This window comes from Anomalospiza imberbis, chromosome 7 (assembly GCF_031753505.1).
Source record: "Anomalospiza imberbis isolate Cuckoo-Finch-1a 21T00152 chromosome 7, ASM3175350v1, whole genome shotgun sequence".
NCBI classification, from domain to species: domain Eukaryota; kingdom Metazoa; phylum Chordata; class Aves; order Passeriformes; family Viduidae; genus Anomalospiza; species Anomalospiza imberbis.
In genome coordinates this window covers 8,122,382-8,139,172 of record NC_089687.1, presented here as the reverse complement: position 1 = coordinate 8,139,172, position 16,791 = coordinate 8,122,382, and the positions used below count along the sequence as shown (strand labels likewise).

At 37.3% G+C, this 16,791-nt stretch overlaps 1 protein-coding gene across 7 annotated transcripts in view; it reads right to left on the bottom strand.

Moving 5' to 3' along the window:
* DPP10 (dipeptidyl peptidase like 10) overlaps window positions 1–16,791 on the bottom strand; it is a 444,603-nt gene that overhangs the window by 55,304 nt on the left and 372,508 nt on the right. For all 7 annotated transcript variants that reach the window (XM_068195261.1, XM_068195263.1, XM_068195259.1 and 4 more), the window contains 2 exons: window positions 5,736–5,788; window positions 5,555–5,636 (listed from right to left, as the gene is read on the bottom strand). In XM_068195261.1, coding sequence (XP_068051362.1) covers window positions 5,555–5,636; window positions 5,736–5,788 — 135 coding nt within the window. The remainder of the gene's footprint in view (window positions 1–5,554; window positions 5,637–5,735; window positions 5,789–16,791) is intronic.

The window sequence follows — 16,791 nt, the reverse complement described above, 5'->3', positions numbered from 1 at the left end:
CCTGAGGTTAATGTCATCACATTGAAGTGTTCTTGTTTATTTCTAGTTTCAGAATAAATTCAAGCAGACGTTTTCCTCTCAGTTTCCCTGCCATTTGCCTCATTAGCATAGTCATTAAAAGGAAAGATGAAATAAAGCCTTGACATTTCCATATGTAATTTCAAGTTACTCATCTAAAATACAGTAAGTCAGAAGAGCAGAAAACTTTGCAGATAAAACCAGCAGAAGAAATATATTTATTTAGGACTTACTTCATTAGCATTAATTAAGCTTTTACTTCATTTGCATATGCAAGTGTTCTTGCCAGGAGGGGGTGCCAAGTACCCACAGCACTAATTACACAAAAAAGAAAACACATGGCAAATATTTTACAGAAAGATAAATTACCATGTTTCATAGCAGTTGTACATTACCTTGACAGACCAAACAGTAAATGGAGCTTTCAGCAAGTAATGGCTGTTAAAGCATGTGTTGAGCAAGGTAACTGTCCGAAAACAATCCTGCTAACTCCTCATTTACTAAAACTAGTCCAGTGCTTATCTAGGTACACAGAAAATAACACAACATCAAAGAACTTTGCTGCTGCACTATTTGTCTTTGAAAGCCATTGGGGAAAGAAGGCTAAAATTTTGACAAAAGGCAACTGTAAGGTAATGTCATGTTAATGCAGTCTGAGAGATATTTGCATTTTTGTGGGGCAATAGGTATTGATGGGGGTGTGAAGGGAAACTGAAGTCCCAAATATGACAAAAGGATAAAGATAAGATGACTGATCACAGAGCAAAAGGGCAGAGAGTTCTTGAAATAGTACATTTATTAACAGCAATTAAAGCAGATTTTGCTCTGGTTTATTTCTGGTTTTAGGTAGTTTCAATACAAGGTGAGGTCCTCTTTCACTGGATATTTTTCATTATTCATGTAAAAGCTTCAGCTTCTAAGATCTGTTATTTGCAAGTAACCTTTTTGTTGTTGTTTTTTTGGAAGATGAGGGCAACTTATAGATTTCTAGTATTTAAAGTACTTTCTAAAAATTGATGAGAACATCTGGAATCCACAATTCAGCTCCAGTCACCAAATTTTTCTTAGTGTATACAGCCTAAAAGGTAATTGGACTCAATTATGAAATAAATGAAAACAAAGCATTGTAAAAGCTCATCTTCAGTCCTACTATTTAATAGTGCCATATTTTGTGGGTAGCATCAATTTTTGACAAAGCTTCTAAAAAATAATTTTCTTCAATATTCTGGATAATTTTACTATTTTCTTCATTTCTGTTTGGTTAAAATATGTATTAATTTATGCACAGACATTCATCTGTAAGTCAACAGATCATTATTTATAGTGATCTATCCAAATATGTAACTCAAACTGCCCTCAGAATCACTTAATATATCAGAACGAGCTTACTGCAATAAATAACACAAAACATCTATTACAAATACAAAGGCGAAGTGACTTGCATGGATGTATGTTCATAGAAAAAAGTGAAATAAGGTATTTTTTACAACATAAACAACATGTACCACCACCAAGGCAGGAAAAAAAAAACCTATGTATAACTTCTAAGAAAAAGCTATGTCAAACTGAACAACTTCTAACCATGCTTCACTGGGAGCTAGTTGAAGTAGCCCACCCAATAACTGATCAGAAGAACTATTTGTATCACAAAGAGCACTGCAGAAGAACGCAAGAGTGTCATTAGACATTTAAATACAGCACTGCAAACACTGGAGACATCTCCAGCCTGAACTTTGATATCCAGGCTCCTACTGCAATACATCCCCTCAGAGAGATCCATAGTGGTCTCCCCTGTGTCAGACACAATCCAGGTCCAGCATAAACACATGAAAACCTTTGCTACAAACTACTGGAGAAGATAAGGCTCAAGAAAGGAGAACATTGGATAAAACCCTGGGTATTTTAACAACAGCAGCCCTTTAAAAACCCCAAAACATCCTTCTTAGTAAAGCCTTTCCACCAGCTATGGGATATCTCTTTCTCAGACACAAGCAATGAGGTCTTTAATCAATAAAGTCGAGGCAGAAAAATGTTGATGAAACAAATTAGATCTCTAGTTTGGTTTGTCTTTCCTGGAATTACTTGATGCTGCAGTGATGGATTCTATGGAGGCGAGATAAAGAGATAATCAACTAATGATTTGCACAACTTTAATCAAACATGAGTAATGTTTGGCAAATAGATGAATAGCTCCCTAACATACTATGACACAGAAATGGTATTTTAGATCTGGCACAGTTCTAAGGCAGTTAAAAGGCAGCATTTTAAAGAGCGTGACCTTGAAAAAAGTTCCCGTTTTAAGAGCTATGTGACCTTAAGATACATTAATTCATTAGATAAAAGTTTCTTCTTCCCAATGGCAAACATTTTCAATTTCACCACCAAAATGTCATGACTCAACCAGCAGATGTTTCTCTGAGCTTTCCTCTTAATCACTACAAAACCCTCTACTCTAGGTAAATAGCAAGGAACATAACTTGCAACCTCTGTGGTAGCTGGAAAACAATGGTACTGTGGTTCAGTCACCTGGCATCTGACAGAAAACTAACTCTGTTCTTCACTAGCCACATGGGGCATCCTCTGGGGCCCATTAGACAGCCCCAGAAATTATCCCTAACAGTAAACCTGTTGCATACTTTCCACAAGGATGTAAAATACTGCATATACTTGATTTCACTGCAGTCATACTCCATCTATGCAATAAGCAGTCTGTGGCTTCATACATATTTTCCTTCCTGTTTTTTTTTTTTTTTCCCTTCAAATCTTTACATTAACTGTTTGAACATCTTGCCAGTTCCTCCTCACTGGAATACTTTAGGATAATTATGTAGGCTGCACTGTTAGCAAGATCTGCAGAAATGTGGACTGGAAACATCTTATTTTACACTATAATCTATCAAAAATAGTTGATCCAAGTCCATGTGTTATCCTCGTATAATTTGGATTTAACCCAGGACTTTCCAAATAGTTATAGTGTAAAGTTGGGATCTTTGGCTCAGTCAGGAATACCCGTGCCTCGTGTTTCACATTTTGTGCTAATTTTGCTGACCAGTCCTGGCTATAGTATTGCTATTCATTTCTGCACCACAGATGAAGAGGAATATTCCTCCTCACTTTAGAGAACTACATACACTCTGTCTCTGTGATGACACACAGCACATGTCATGGGTGCTTCTACATCAAATTTGTGTGTATAAAATTAATCTCTTCTCCAACTGTTCTCCACTTGTTCTTCAGTTGCAAAAAATGGCTCTTGGAGATTATTACCCAGGTTAATATACTATGATTATTTTATTTAGAGTAAGTATTTCATTGCTTGTTTTACTCATGAATTATCACCATTTCCACAGAAAAGACAAGTTAAGTTTTGTTCAGGAAGGTAAACCACTCATAGTGTGTTTGGCAGCACGGGTCTACGAGACTGCAGCTTTGTTTGCACCCAGGTACATTCCATTGATAGCTACTTATGGATTTCCATCATTGGATCTCTCTCTTTACACCTCTCTCTGTGTCCTGTTTCACTGCTGTTTGCCTCCTGTACTATTTTACTCAAAACCCACTAATTCAGTGTTCCAATGATAAATTTTAGACCAGAAGCATTGTGGCATTATGTTCTCAGCCACACATCTTCCTCTGCCTAACCTGTTCTGCTGGACTGAACTCTCTGTCCTGCTTCTGCTCGAGGCAGATGTTCCTTTGGACAGCAGCAACAACCATTACTCACAACACTCTTTATTCATTCATGCTCCTTCTACATTTTTGTCTTGCTGCTGAAGTGGGAGGGCAATGCAGCAAGACACTTCTGTCATTTTGGAAACCTCCTTCTGCCACATGAACAGCTTCAAGAAGACATCCTTCTAATTGGCATTCCTAAAGTCACCTTCAGCAGACTGTTCCTGCAGGTGTACATCTCTATGGCAACACTCGGTGCCATTCAGAGTGCACAGAAGATTTTGTGTTCAAAGTTATTATTTCCTAATTCTGCAGACCATATGGCACCATAAAACCCACAGTAGAGCAGATATTTTTAAAGCATGACATTAACTTTACTAGGGACATTAACAAAGATGAGTAATGTTATCCTTGCTCAAGTATGAATTATGCCAATGTTTTCAAATTTGGATGATTTAGGTTGTACCTAAAATGATTACCTGTTTTTTTGCAGTTCTGTGATGTAATAGGAGTCCACCTCTGAAAGGATCCGTACATATTTTCAGAATGACATTTTAGGCCAAACACTTAAAGATAGCATTATTTTGATTTCTTTTTCTGAGGTTTATGATTGGTAAATCTGACCCTGTACTTATGAGACATCTCAGAAAAATAAAAATATATTTTCTCAGTAATCACTGCACTTATTTTGGTTCTACTTTAGATTACTGATCTTCTGATCAGTGCAGACAAATGTCCAGATCCTCCATCCAGCACAAAGGAATCTTACAAACTGCAATTTAATTAAAAGATTTCTTAAATCTTTTTAATTTTGCAAATGCTTCTCCTTTCTACTACAACCTACATGGTTTGCCACATTCCATAATGCTGCCTGGAAAATAACCTATTTATTACCACTAATCCTGTTGCCATGCTCTCATTATTAACAAATTAATGTGGTTAATTATTAAAACATACCAAGCATGCTCCAATTACTTTTTCTCACCTGCCTCCACTTCCTTAATGCAAAACATTCCAACGAGAAACATTTTTTACTTTCCAATCATCTTGATGAATGATATAAAGCAACAGGGTATATTCTCTAGACATTCAGCTTACAGCCTCTCTGCATGAACAAGCTGGATGTGCAAGGAGGCCCTGGGATCATGCCTGAGGGCATTAATGAGCTTATTAGAACACTGTAACAAGGATTATCTGAATTTCTTATGCAGAATTGAAGATATAATCAGTCTCTTGCCTTCAACTACCAACACAGGTCAGCTTAAAATCATTGCTATTCTAAAACCACAATTTTTTTCCTTCTTATATTGATATTGGTTTTGGTGACCATGGATGATTAATGTTCATTAAAAATGGTAAAACTTTTGGAAAAAAAATTATACATGAAACATGGCATCTCATTTAATTATTATGAATTCAGTGCAGCACAGCTGACCTTGGCAGTAATTTTCATACTGAAATGAAAACATCACTTTTCATGAGTCTATCACATCACATTTGGATGCTAAGCTTTTGCTTTTGCCCAGAGTTTTCATTGATATTGCGCTTAAAAGAAAACTGCTTTTCACCTTTAATGTCCCATCCCACATAACAGTAGCCACAAAGATGGTTATCCTGAAAATCACTTGAGTGCATATTTAGATGAAGGTGTGATTCTTTCAACAACTGTACCATTTGCTTATTGGGGGTCAGCTTGGAAAAACATATTTTTAATGAAAAATAAACAAATAAATAGATCTCTCCTAAAAGCTATAATAGGAACATACGAGCATAGTGCAGCATAATACAACTTATTTTAAGGCTATCAGTTTTGTTTTTACCTCAGTCTGGCTGGAGTTCATACATTTTTAATGACTGTGCTTACCAGTTGCTGTCCGTGAACACCCCAGGCTGCATACTGTAAAACTGAATCCTCTACTTCTGGAGGGTTTAACTCCCAAACTTCCCTTGAAAAAAGGGAAACATTTTTACTTGAACACACTGGCATCACCTCATGCATAGAGCCACTGACAGTGACATGGTATGGAAAAAACAATGTGACCTACCTTGTGTGTATGTTATAAATCACGTATGAAGCTGTATAAGAATAATGAAAAACCTGTTAAAAAAAAAAAAAAAGAATTACAAGACAAAATACAGGTTTCAATATAGATTACCCAAGGGCAGTCACAGTCTTTCAATCCCTGTAAACACTGACACCTTTAGTACTGAAAGAAGGCTTTACTGAATTAATTATAACCAATAGATTTGAACCAGGTTTTGAAAGCTGTAGGAAGGACACACATATTCACCTGTTAATTTAACCAGACACTGTAACAGTACAACTGCACAGAAAATGTCTCAATTAGAAAAATCTGTATTCCTGTTTAAAAAAAAAAAAAACAAACAATAAAAACAATCTCCCCTTGCCAAGAAAAACCCCAAAACAAAAAACCCACTAAGAATATACATCATGGAAAAAAACCCACTTTTTTTTTTCTTCATCAAGCTGTGTCAAAATGATTGCACAGATATCACAGTTATTGTACTTGAAATGCATACAAATACAGGCTCATATGGTACTTTTCTGACCACCTGCTATGAACAGCCTGAAGGACCTCCCAGGTATGGCTCATAGAACAGAAAAACTCTGTTTTCTGTGGTTTTCATTAAATAAGTTTTGGTCTGATTTTGGGTGACTTCCTTTACTTTTTAGGAAAAGTCTGTTGAAGATTTTTTGATATTGTGGGTAAAAGAAAGAACTATGAGAACTAACTTTCTCATTCAAGTTACCAGTGACTTCTGGACTCCAACCTGCAGGATTCTCTGAACAGAAGAGCACTTACAGTGTGCAATGAGATGGACCACCACACCAAAGGGCTCAAATCAAAGCAAACAATTACACATTCTGTCTAGTCAAACATTAGTCTATGCACACATAGTGAATAACAGACATTTTGCTCTCTTCCAGGACTGAGTGACTGGTTTTCACCTAGCTCATTTTTTGCCTCTATGTCTTGTATCATGAAATAATCAGAATTCCACAGTATTAGTTTTAATATTATTTGAAATTGTTTCATGGTCTTGAAACATGAAATATATTTGCCACTAATTATTACTGAACTAAGCAAAAATCTTTTTAATGGAAACTTCTGTCAGAAAAAATGTTACATTACATCCACTAGACTTACTGCAGCTTCATGTCTACAGTTACAGCATCTCTGCTGGGCACATGAAGGATTTCTTTCTGGACAGGCTAATCCCAGTTAGATGGGGACAGCTACAGATGTAAAGCCAAAACCTTGACATGGCTACATGTGATGGAATTCTCCAGGTTATGTTTTCTTCTCTGGGAATCTTTCAGTGTCTCCTTCAAAGAAAACAGGCAAAGGGGGATCCCACATGGGCAGAGCCACTGGAATTTGTCACTATGGCACATGAGAGGGTTTCAGAGGTTGTTATTTTGCCTGGAGGCCATTCAATAACAGATCCATCTGAAACATCCTTCCACTGACTCCCTTCTCATTATTAGTTCCCTGCCAACACATGCTAAGAATTTAGCATGCCCTGCATTTTTGCTGGCTGATACAGCAAGAATCCCACAAAGATTTTTAAGATTAGTAACTCTACTTTGTGCAACAGCTTAATACCCCTTCCATAAAATTTTCCTTTGAGTCAAAAATAACTTCCATTTTCCAAGTCTCTTGTGCTTAATGTCAGAACTGTTGCTTCAGTAAGAATCATATATATATTAATAAGTATGCCCCAAACATTTTTATATTTTATATTACAACTTAAGACAAACTGTTTTGTCACTCTTCTCAGGAGTGTGACTGAAACAGAGACAAATGGTTAAATCATGGTGGTTTCTGCACAGGGTGTGCACTGCCAGAGATTACCCACAGGGGCACTTGCCAGCATCCAGTTACAAAGAAGAGAAATGGGTCTCTTGTCCTTGTGGGAAAAGGGAAAATTGTATCAAAGATAATGTGTGGAGGGTTGATAAATATTTTGAATAGGAATATTTTAAAAGTCAATTATTAGACAGAATATATTTCAACAAGAAATGCTAAACTAACAAGTCATTCTGACAGCCTAAACAGAAAATATACTGTAACAACAAGAACAACACTTCATATATCATGTGGAAACTCTTCTCCTGCCTTGTGTAACATTTCTGTCTAAACATTTATGCAGAAACATTAATATCTGTTAAAAAAAGTTAAAAGAGCTCCACTTCTAGTGTAGGCCAACACTATAGTGCAGTCACTTTCAGACAGGGTGCTGACATTTTTCTCAATTTATTCATATTAGTTTTAGTTCTTAACAGGAACACCATGTATAAATTACAAGTATGAAGCTTCCTAATTCATCCTGCTTGCAAGAGCCACACACTGAAACACAATCACTGTTGAAATCAACAGAAAAGGATGTAGAAAATATTTCTTTTCCTAGTCTGGCTCTTACAGAAAGTGCTTAGGAAGCTCTTGTAGTTTTGTACAAAGGCTCAGCCTGTTTGGCTTCCTCTTGCACAGAGCTGTGTCATGGCTGGGACACAGCTCTTCCCTAACACCATCACAACAACATCTGGCACCACAGGGAGGAGTAGCAGCAACCCTCTAAGTAGTACCAGGATCAAACCTCCCACACAGCCACCAGTTGTGTCCTCTGTGGAAGAGGTTTGGGCAATTATGCCCTGCAACTCCTGAATTAATTGTAGGATGTGCAAAGCAGAGAAAAAAAAAAAAAAAAAACAAAAAAAAAAAAAAAAAACACCCACAAACCACCAAAACCTGGTAATTTATTCCAATAACCAGACTAAAGCTCAGGCAGCACTGATTCCTCTTGCAGCAAATTTACAGAGAAGGCTGCCTACTGTGTGCAAGTCAAACCCAAAGTGCAACCATTCATATCCCAAAATGTATTCAGATATTTCTTGTACTCCATGCCTTCTAACCAAGGTGCTATCAAAAGACTGAATGAAGATGATTATTCAAACATGGACATTGAATTGCTCCAGCTGACCAAAATATGAGATGTGAAACTGAGGAAAAGGGTTTGGTTGTAGTGAAAAGTAGTCATCTTCTACATACAGAGTGAATCAGTTAATGATTATGGACACATGAAACATCTCTAAGAAGAAAAGCAATGTAGGAGAGAAAAGCCTTTTAAAATATTAAATGCATTACAGCAATTTCTGCAGTGTCACGTCAGCTAGGAAAACAAAAAGAGGAAAATGGCCTGGTATAATTTATTAAAATAATTATACATGTTAAGGTTGGGCACTGTAAGGAGCCTTCACTTCAGAAGTGGCATGGATGATTGTTAGGGTTCAGGCCTTTCTGGCAAGTAAATAACTTGCCTGCTTCTCTTATGATAAGCTGGAAAATGTTCCCTGCAATGTTAAGAACTGTGAAAATTGCTTTTTAGATCAGACAGACAGGATACCTCCCCCTCAGTACAATTTATTTAATTTTTCTTTTGCCACAGAATGCACTTGGTAACAAGCATTGCATATTAAATATTTCTTCTGAATTCATTCTTTTATCAGTTTATAAAGTGATGACAAGCTTTCATCTGGTGCTGCTCAACACTGAAAAAGTTAGCTGCATTTGTGTATGAAAAAAAATGAAATTACAGAACTCCATTACAAAGGACCTAAAAGAAAAAGGTGCCAAAAGTATTTCAAGACAAATTGCTCCAGTCAAAATGTATTGAAATAACAATCTATTACTCAGCTAACAGCCAGCAATAAAAAACACACTTATCAATCATGATCTGAACTTTTAGATGACACATTTAGATGAAGGTGTGACTCTTTCAACAACTGAGTTCTGGAGTTTCATGTGTCCTTCATTCTCTGCCTTTCAAGGAATTATTTTTTCTTTCTGCTGTTCTAAAAATGAAATAATTCCATGGAACTCAGTGCATAGCCCAACAAGATGCAAGAAAATTGCCTTATACACTCTGCCAAACACACGCCACTAATTCTGCAAAACATTCCAGAAAAGATCCAGTTCACTGTCCCTGGGTAATTTGGAAAACATTTCTCAGCAGAATAGTGTTTTTGCTAAAAAGCTGCCAAGAAAACCTCAGTAGCAGTATTTTTATGGTGTGATGAGAGCTCTCAGCTCCAGGGAAATGGAAGAGAGCTGATGACATTAGAACCTCGCAGCGCTATAATCCCAAAATGCTTGGGCATGCCAAACACCTTGATGCATCCTTTATCCATTTCCTGTATTATAAACCAATTACAATCTTTCATGTGCTATTTATTTAGAGCAGTAATGATGCCTTCTTGCTGGCACAGCTTTTTGCATAGTAGTGGAGTGCCTGTCCTGTATTTTTATTTTCACACAAACAGACACCTGCAATCTGAACTCCTCACTGCAGCTCTCAGTGATGCTACACTCTGTAAATTCCCCTTTCAGTTTCCAATAAGGCATCTCACAGGGCATTAAAGCACTCAGTCTGTGCAAGAACTATAACAGGTGAGAGCATATGAAATACATGGAAAATTTCAGCACTGGCAGTAATACTTTCAGTTATTCCAAAGCTTAACAGCCAAATGGTGTCCATCTCTTGCACGCAACATGGATATCCATCTATTTGTATTGTACATAGCAAAAAGAACATACTATTTACAAGCCATGCTCTTCCCATTATTGAAAAAATGAAGCAACAGAGACTCATTAAATAACTGAAATTGCAGTGTTTGCCATCATTCCCATCCCGCTTATCTCCAAACACATACCCTGCTTTGGAAAGGGAGGTAGTTTCTCAGATGAGGTTCAAAACCATGCCGATCTCTCTGATTCACCAGTCAGATATCATATCTTTTATAGGTTAATTTACACTTCTGATCCCATGAAAAATAAGATCTAGTATTTTAAGAGACTACTAACCTGAATGAAAATTACTATATTCTTGTTCTATGGGTTAAAGAATTTAATCAGATTTGGACACAAAATAATCAACCTCAGCTGGGTAAAGTTTAAACTCCTGCAATATATGGATGCCTCCCAAGCAGTATTACTCATAGAAAAAGAAAGATCAAAAAACTGCTTTTATTGCTTCACAGGCACAAGTTAATTATTAGGAAGTTCAAAGCTATGAGAGAACCCAACCTGGAAAAGGTTTTCTGTGCCTGAAACCTTTTCTACTTTTTCCAGCTACATCAGTTGGCCTAATAAAAGATATTACCTCTTCCCACAAATCTTGTCTTGTTTATCCCTTCAGGCCACCATATCTGTAACAATAACGTTAGGGTGAAACAAATACTCGCAAGCCCAGCTGAAAAGAAAAGGACTACCTCAAACTAAAAGTGATCCTTCAAAATTATTTACCTGCATTACAGTGCATATCACAAAATGCATGTGAACCCAGAAATCAGAGGACAGGAGACAGTGGAGCAGGGAAGTAAACAGGAATACAGCTTACCAAGGACACTCACTTCTCCATTCACCCATGGCCCTTCTCACTTTTGAAGATCTTTCATAGTACATTAGGAAAATGGTCTGCACATGGCCAAACTGCCTTGGTGGGTGCCAGCCACAGGAGCTACTGGCTGTCGTGCACAGTGTGAAAAACAGCACCAGGACTAGCATTCTGCCTTTATCCTCTTTTCTACAGTTGAATTAAACATTTGAAGAATTACTGAAAAATCTACTTATGCTGAAAACTGAACCAAAAAGCCTTTGCCGGGGCAAAGTGATTAGAAGGCCAAGCAAATGTAACCCATCATTCATCTGCCATTCATGCAACAAAATACCCACACACAATGGCAAACAATCTCATTTAAAAACACAAATCTTTAAGAAACCTCCACTAAAGGCTCAAAATACACTGCAGAAAAAGAAGGGTAAACATATATTTTTTCCTATTTTGCCTTTAGTACAAAAGAAAAATGGAATATCCAGAACATGCTATAAGCTACAAATATCGAGCAAAGACCAGATGCAGGGTGGAGAGACTATATGAGGGGCTATAATGAGGCACAGGATGGTTATGGAGATCTTTTGAAGGGATTACTGATATAAATACAGTGTGCTTGTAGCCAGAAAAAACTGTATTATATATTTTCAGTAAGTTAACATATATTCAAGTTCACCCCCATACAAAAAAACAAGCCTATACATATTATACTAAATTATACAAATTCTATGTCTATTATTTATATAATTTATGCAAATAATTATTGAAATTCTTTTTCCTGTAGGTAGTGATATTTTACAATCAATTTTGCTCAGAGAACACTGGTGCAATTCAGATTTCCAGCAATGAAAATGAGAAAAGGCTTTCAGCAGGTCTTTAATGTCATGTACAAACTCCTTATTCGGGTATACAGTTGGAGAACTCCAGATTATTTGTGGTCGAACTTCTTCCATTGTGGAAAGTCTGCTGAAAGCAAATGAGTTACAGTAGGAGGGGGCACTCTCTGCTTGATGCCATCAGGATTCCAAGCAGCAACTTCTTGCTCTCCAAAAAACCAGATTAACATTCACACAACCAGCTCCTATTCCTCATTTCCTTTCTATGAGCTTTAAGACACGTGACCTTGCTGGGACTGCAGTGCAAAGAGAATGGAATCAGTATCTAATGTGCTGATCACAAAACAATAAAGAAGATATATTCCTTTCTAATCTTTGTATTGCAAGATGATCAGCACCCTGTTAGTAAAACCTGTGAGGGAGATTAAATTAAGAGCAGCATGACTACTGCCAAAGGCAAAGCACAGCTGCTGGATGAAACTTACATCCATTTTGCTAAATGCTAATATAAATTAATAATGTTAATGCTAAATAAATTAATAATGTTAATGGTATCAATAACATTATGGTGAAATCCAAATTTCTCTAAAATTCTGTTATCATTCACTTCAAATGTTCCCCCTTTGCCTTTCCAGTCTGACTCCATGTGTTCTCCAGCATAGGAACTGCTGCTAAATGGGATTGAACAGCTAAATATGGCATGGCCATGGTTGGGTTTTATGTAATTGGTTCCTTGAGTGTGTAAGAAGTGAAGAGACAGCTCTGCAGCATTGAATTCTGAGACATGAGGGAGATAAAACCACTGGATAACACCTATGCTGTTAGCAAAGAGTTTGAAAAACCACACTCCATACCAGTCAGTGACAGCCTCTGCATATTCATATACTGATTAAAGACTGGAATTCTGCTGATTTCATGCCATGGCAACAAACACAGTGAGAGCTCAGACTATGCATTGATACCAAAGCTCAGCTCACTTTGGGAAACACATCAGAAATGCTTCACACCATGCACCAGTGAAGTGGCACCTTTTGCTCCTGGAGCTCTGGTATTTGACTGGTATTTTCCTGGTGTTCAGTAAGTTAAGGCACGTGAGTTAACGACTGATTCCATATTAATTACATCTGGGTTAGAGAGAGCAACGGGGATTTCTCATTTTAAATAGTATGACATACATGTTTCTTCAACTGGTTTCAGAGCAAACTCTTAGCAACAATCAACTGAAGAGTCGGTAATACTGAGATGACAAATTGCCACTATTGATGTCTAAATTTTTATATAGTCTTGCACAATACTGGCCTTTTGGTGAAATATCTGGTTTCTGAAAACTCTGTATATAATTGCAGAGTTAATTTAAGATAGCACTTGATGCATTTGAGTACTGAAGTTATATGACAAGGTTATAACTTTGAAAAGCATCATATTTATTTGTTTCAATCAGCATTGATTATTTCTCATGATTGATAAGAACCACTGCATATCATTGGTAGTAATTTATGGTTAACATTAATACTTTGGGGTATGAAATATTGCCAGCCATAACAACTATATGCTGCCAAACCAAAATAAATATAAAGGCGAGACATTCTGAGACACGTAATTTATCTGTAAGAAAAAAGGCTGTCAAGGAAGCCTAAACAAAAATGCACCTCCTGAAAATCTGTTAGAGCCTCAACTGTCCTCACAGAATTTTTCAGTAAGATTAATTATCTCAAGAAAAAGACATGCACTGCAGAATGTAAATTAAATCACAATCAATTAAACTCAGTTCATATAACCAAGAGTAATGTAATACAAACCACAGTTCAGAATAAATGCAGAAACTTCTTTTTCTTCTCCTACATCAACAGCTGATAGACCATCATTTGGATATGCAACTCAATCAGTTTTGAATATATAATAACTTCAGACGAGTGAATTATTCAAGAACGAGTGTTCTGCATTGCCACTTCTCAAAGCCTCACACATCACTGTCATTTGAAATTCTATTAGTTACACTACCACGTAAAATATGTTTCTTGAGTCTTGTATGAGATGACTTATGACAAAAATTTATATGGGTTTTTTTCTGGCTTATTCACCTGCAGCATTAAAAAACAGGAATGACTGCACTGAAATCATTGTTCCATGACAGTGGAACTGGTAAATCTCAAGCCTCAAGCATAATACATGCATTTTTTTTTGTATTGATACACAGGTATGTGCACATCCTTTTCAAGCTTATGCTCACACTCATATTCAGTGTGATCAAAATTTGGACCTTATGAGTATTTGGGGATTTATAGAAACTTCCCTTTTCCTGAACTGATTTGCTGACAGCTTTAGAGTGTGCATGTGTATTTTGATCTGGACAAGTGTAAGGGGAAACAAAAGCGGAAATAAATTCTGACAGCACAACCAGAACTTAATCTCCATGGAAATATGAGAGTGGTGAGGGTGCTTGCCTCTGGTCAATGCAGCTGAGAATCCAAACCTGTCACCCAAAAATATGCATTTAAGTACTTTAATATGCCTGACACTTTAGACAGTCTGATCTCTTTACAAGGTCCTATGGATTACTCATATCCCACACAAAAGGCATCATCTACAGGGAATTTGGATTGAGTGTTTCCACACATACTGAAAATTGTTAACTGAAAACAAAATATGTTTTAAAACACTGAATCTTAAAGGCAAAGCTTCATCAAGTGTTCTCAGAGTGTTCTGAGATGGTTTAAATGATCTTTGAGATACTGTGGAAAAAAAGAATTAAGTCAAGACCTGGTTTTATTTTCAGTTTTTCCATGGTGAATCACATATTGTATTTATTCAAACAGATTGCTAAAGAGAAAATTGCCAAATACAGGAAAAAAAACACCTTATTTTGAAGAGACACACTTCTACATGTTGTGATATTAACAAAAATATTCATAAACTAATTCATGTGAAATATGATGAAAAAAGAAAGTTAAAAAGTATTGAGAAAATATTTTCTAAATTAACATTACATATAAATGAAATGCCCAGGTTCTGAGCACAAAACTAAACAGAACTGAAGGTGCCCTGAAATGATGGGAATATAAAAGGAAATCAAAGCATGTGATGAGTCAATTTTGAAGTAAAGACTACAGTCTCAATATCTCTTTTTCTTCTCCAGACAATCTGACTCAGGCAGTAGTTACGAAGCAGATACCGGATGCTCATCTGCTGTTTGCTTACAAATTGCATGAGGAGATGAAAAGACCGTGTGGAGCTGGAGAAAGGAGAAGCAATGAGATAAATGGCCTGTGGGTCTGAAGAAATGGAAAGGGAAAATGGAAAAGAAAACTGGGCTGAGGGAAGCAGATGGCTAAACCAGCAAGCATGCAAGATGAAAGAAGGAAGACAAAAAGACAGGGCTAAAAATATCAGGATGGGAAAAAAACATAATAAAAAGAAAGAACAAATCCAGAACAAAACAGAGCTGAGACCCTTAAAGGGCTGGAAATGAAGAGGCTCAGATGAAAGGAGAACAGGCAGCAGGAAGGGAAGGCAGCAAGCAGACCTGCAGTGTGTGGGCATGGTGGCTGCAGCACAGGCTCAGGGAACTGAAGAATGCATCCAGGCAGAACACACTGGCACCTAGAGCCCTTCTCTTCTGGAGGATCAAAGGCATGAATGAAAAACTGCTTTCTAAGCAATCTGACAGTTCAGTACATGGTGGCTGCAGCACAGGCTCAGGGAACTGAGGAATGCGTCCAGGCAGAACACACTGGCACCTAGAGCCCTTCTCTTCTGGAGGATCGAAGGCGTGAATGAAAACCTGTTTTCTAAGCAATCTGACAGTTCAGTACCTGCACATGAACTACCTGCCTTTCACTGCCTTGATTACCATCATCATTAATTGCTTAGTGTGGATATGACACACGGATCAGCAGGAAGGCAGTGGGTGTTTCTTGTGTAAAGTCATCCTCTCTCCTAAGCTCCCATTGTGACATCAAGATACCTTTAATGGTAGCTCTGGGTGTTGGAGAGTCCAGGGAATCTTTGTATGCTACTGGCAGGGTTTTTTAATTCCTTATTTAGCCTTTTATAGAGTTTTCATCATTAAAATGAGTGTTTATCTTTGAGTATTTATCTACCTGTAGGTTGAGCTATGACCAGCTTTCACAACTACTTTTGAAATCCATGTGCTTAAAATGCTCTTGTACTGCAATCAAACTTTTATGATTCTAGGCAACCAACATGGCCAGGACTCCATCCCTCCAAGACATTCTCCAGAAACCCTGTTGAAACTCTTCAAATAATCTGAACAGTGCATTTAGATTTCTCCCCTTCTTACATCAGTTCTGCACTGCAGTGTGAACTCCAGTGTCTTCATGTTTTAAATACAGCATGAAAAAAAATCTTTTCCATAGGAGTAAGTTCAGCAAGTATCACTACAGCTAAATTTTGTCTTTAAACTTCCTCTTTGGTCATGCCCTATTCATCTCCCACATCTCCATGATTTCTTTGGTGCTGCTGGCCCTGCTAGCAAGCTTACACTGTTCCCCTTCTGTTCCACTACCCTGTTGCAAAACTGAGCAAAATATCACCTCCAGGTGCAGTTCCCAACAATGGAGCTCACAGCCAGTTATCCTCTCCAGCACTTCCCATTAGCAAGCCATGATGCTGCTTGCAGCCAACTAGGTCTATCTTCACTAATTTTCTCTTATTGTGCCATATTTCTGTACTGGTCTCTGTTGTGGCCATTTTATGATATTACAGTCCCTTTGATGGTGGTATCATGAAGTAGACTCCTGTAGCAAGTAAAAGACCTCTTCATGATGAAGTGATTAAAAGGTCATGATAAGAGAGCTATTCATTTAGTACAAGGGAGTACTTCATGGTGATC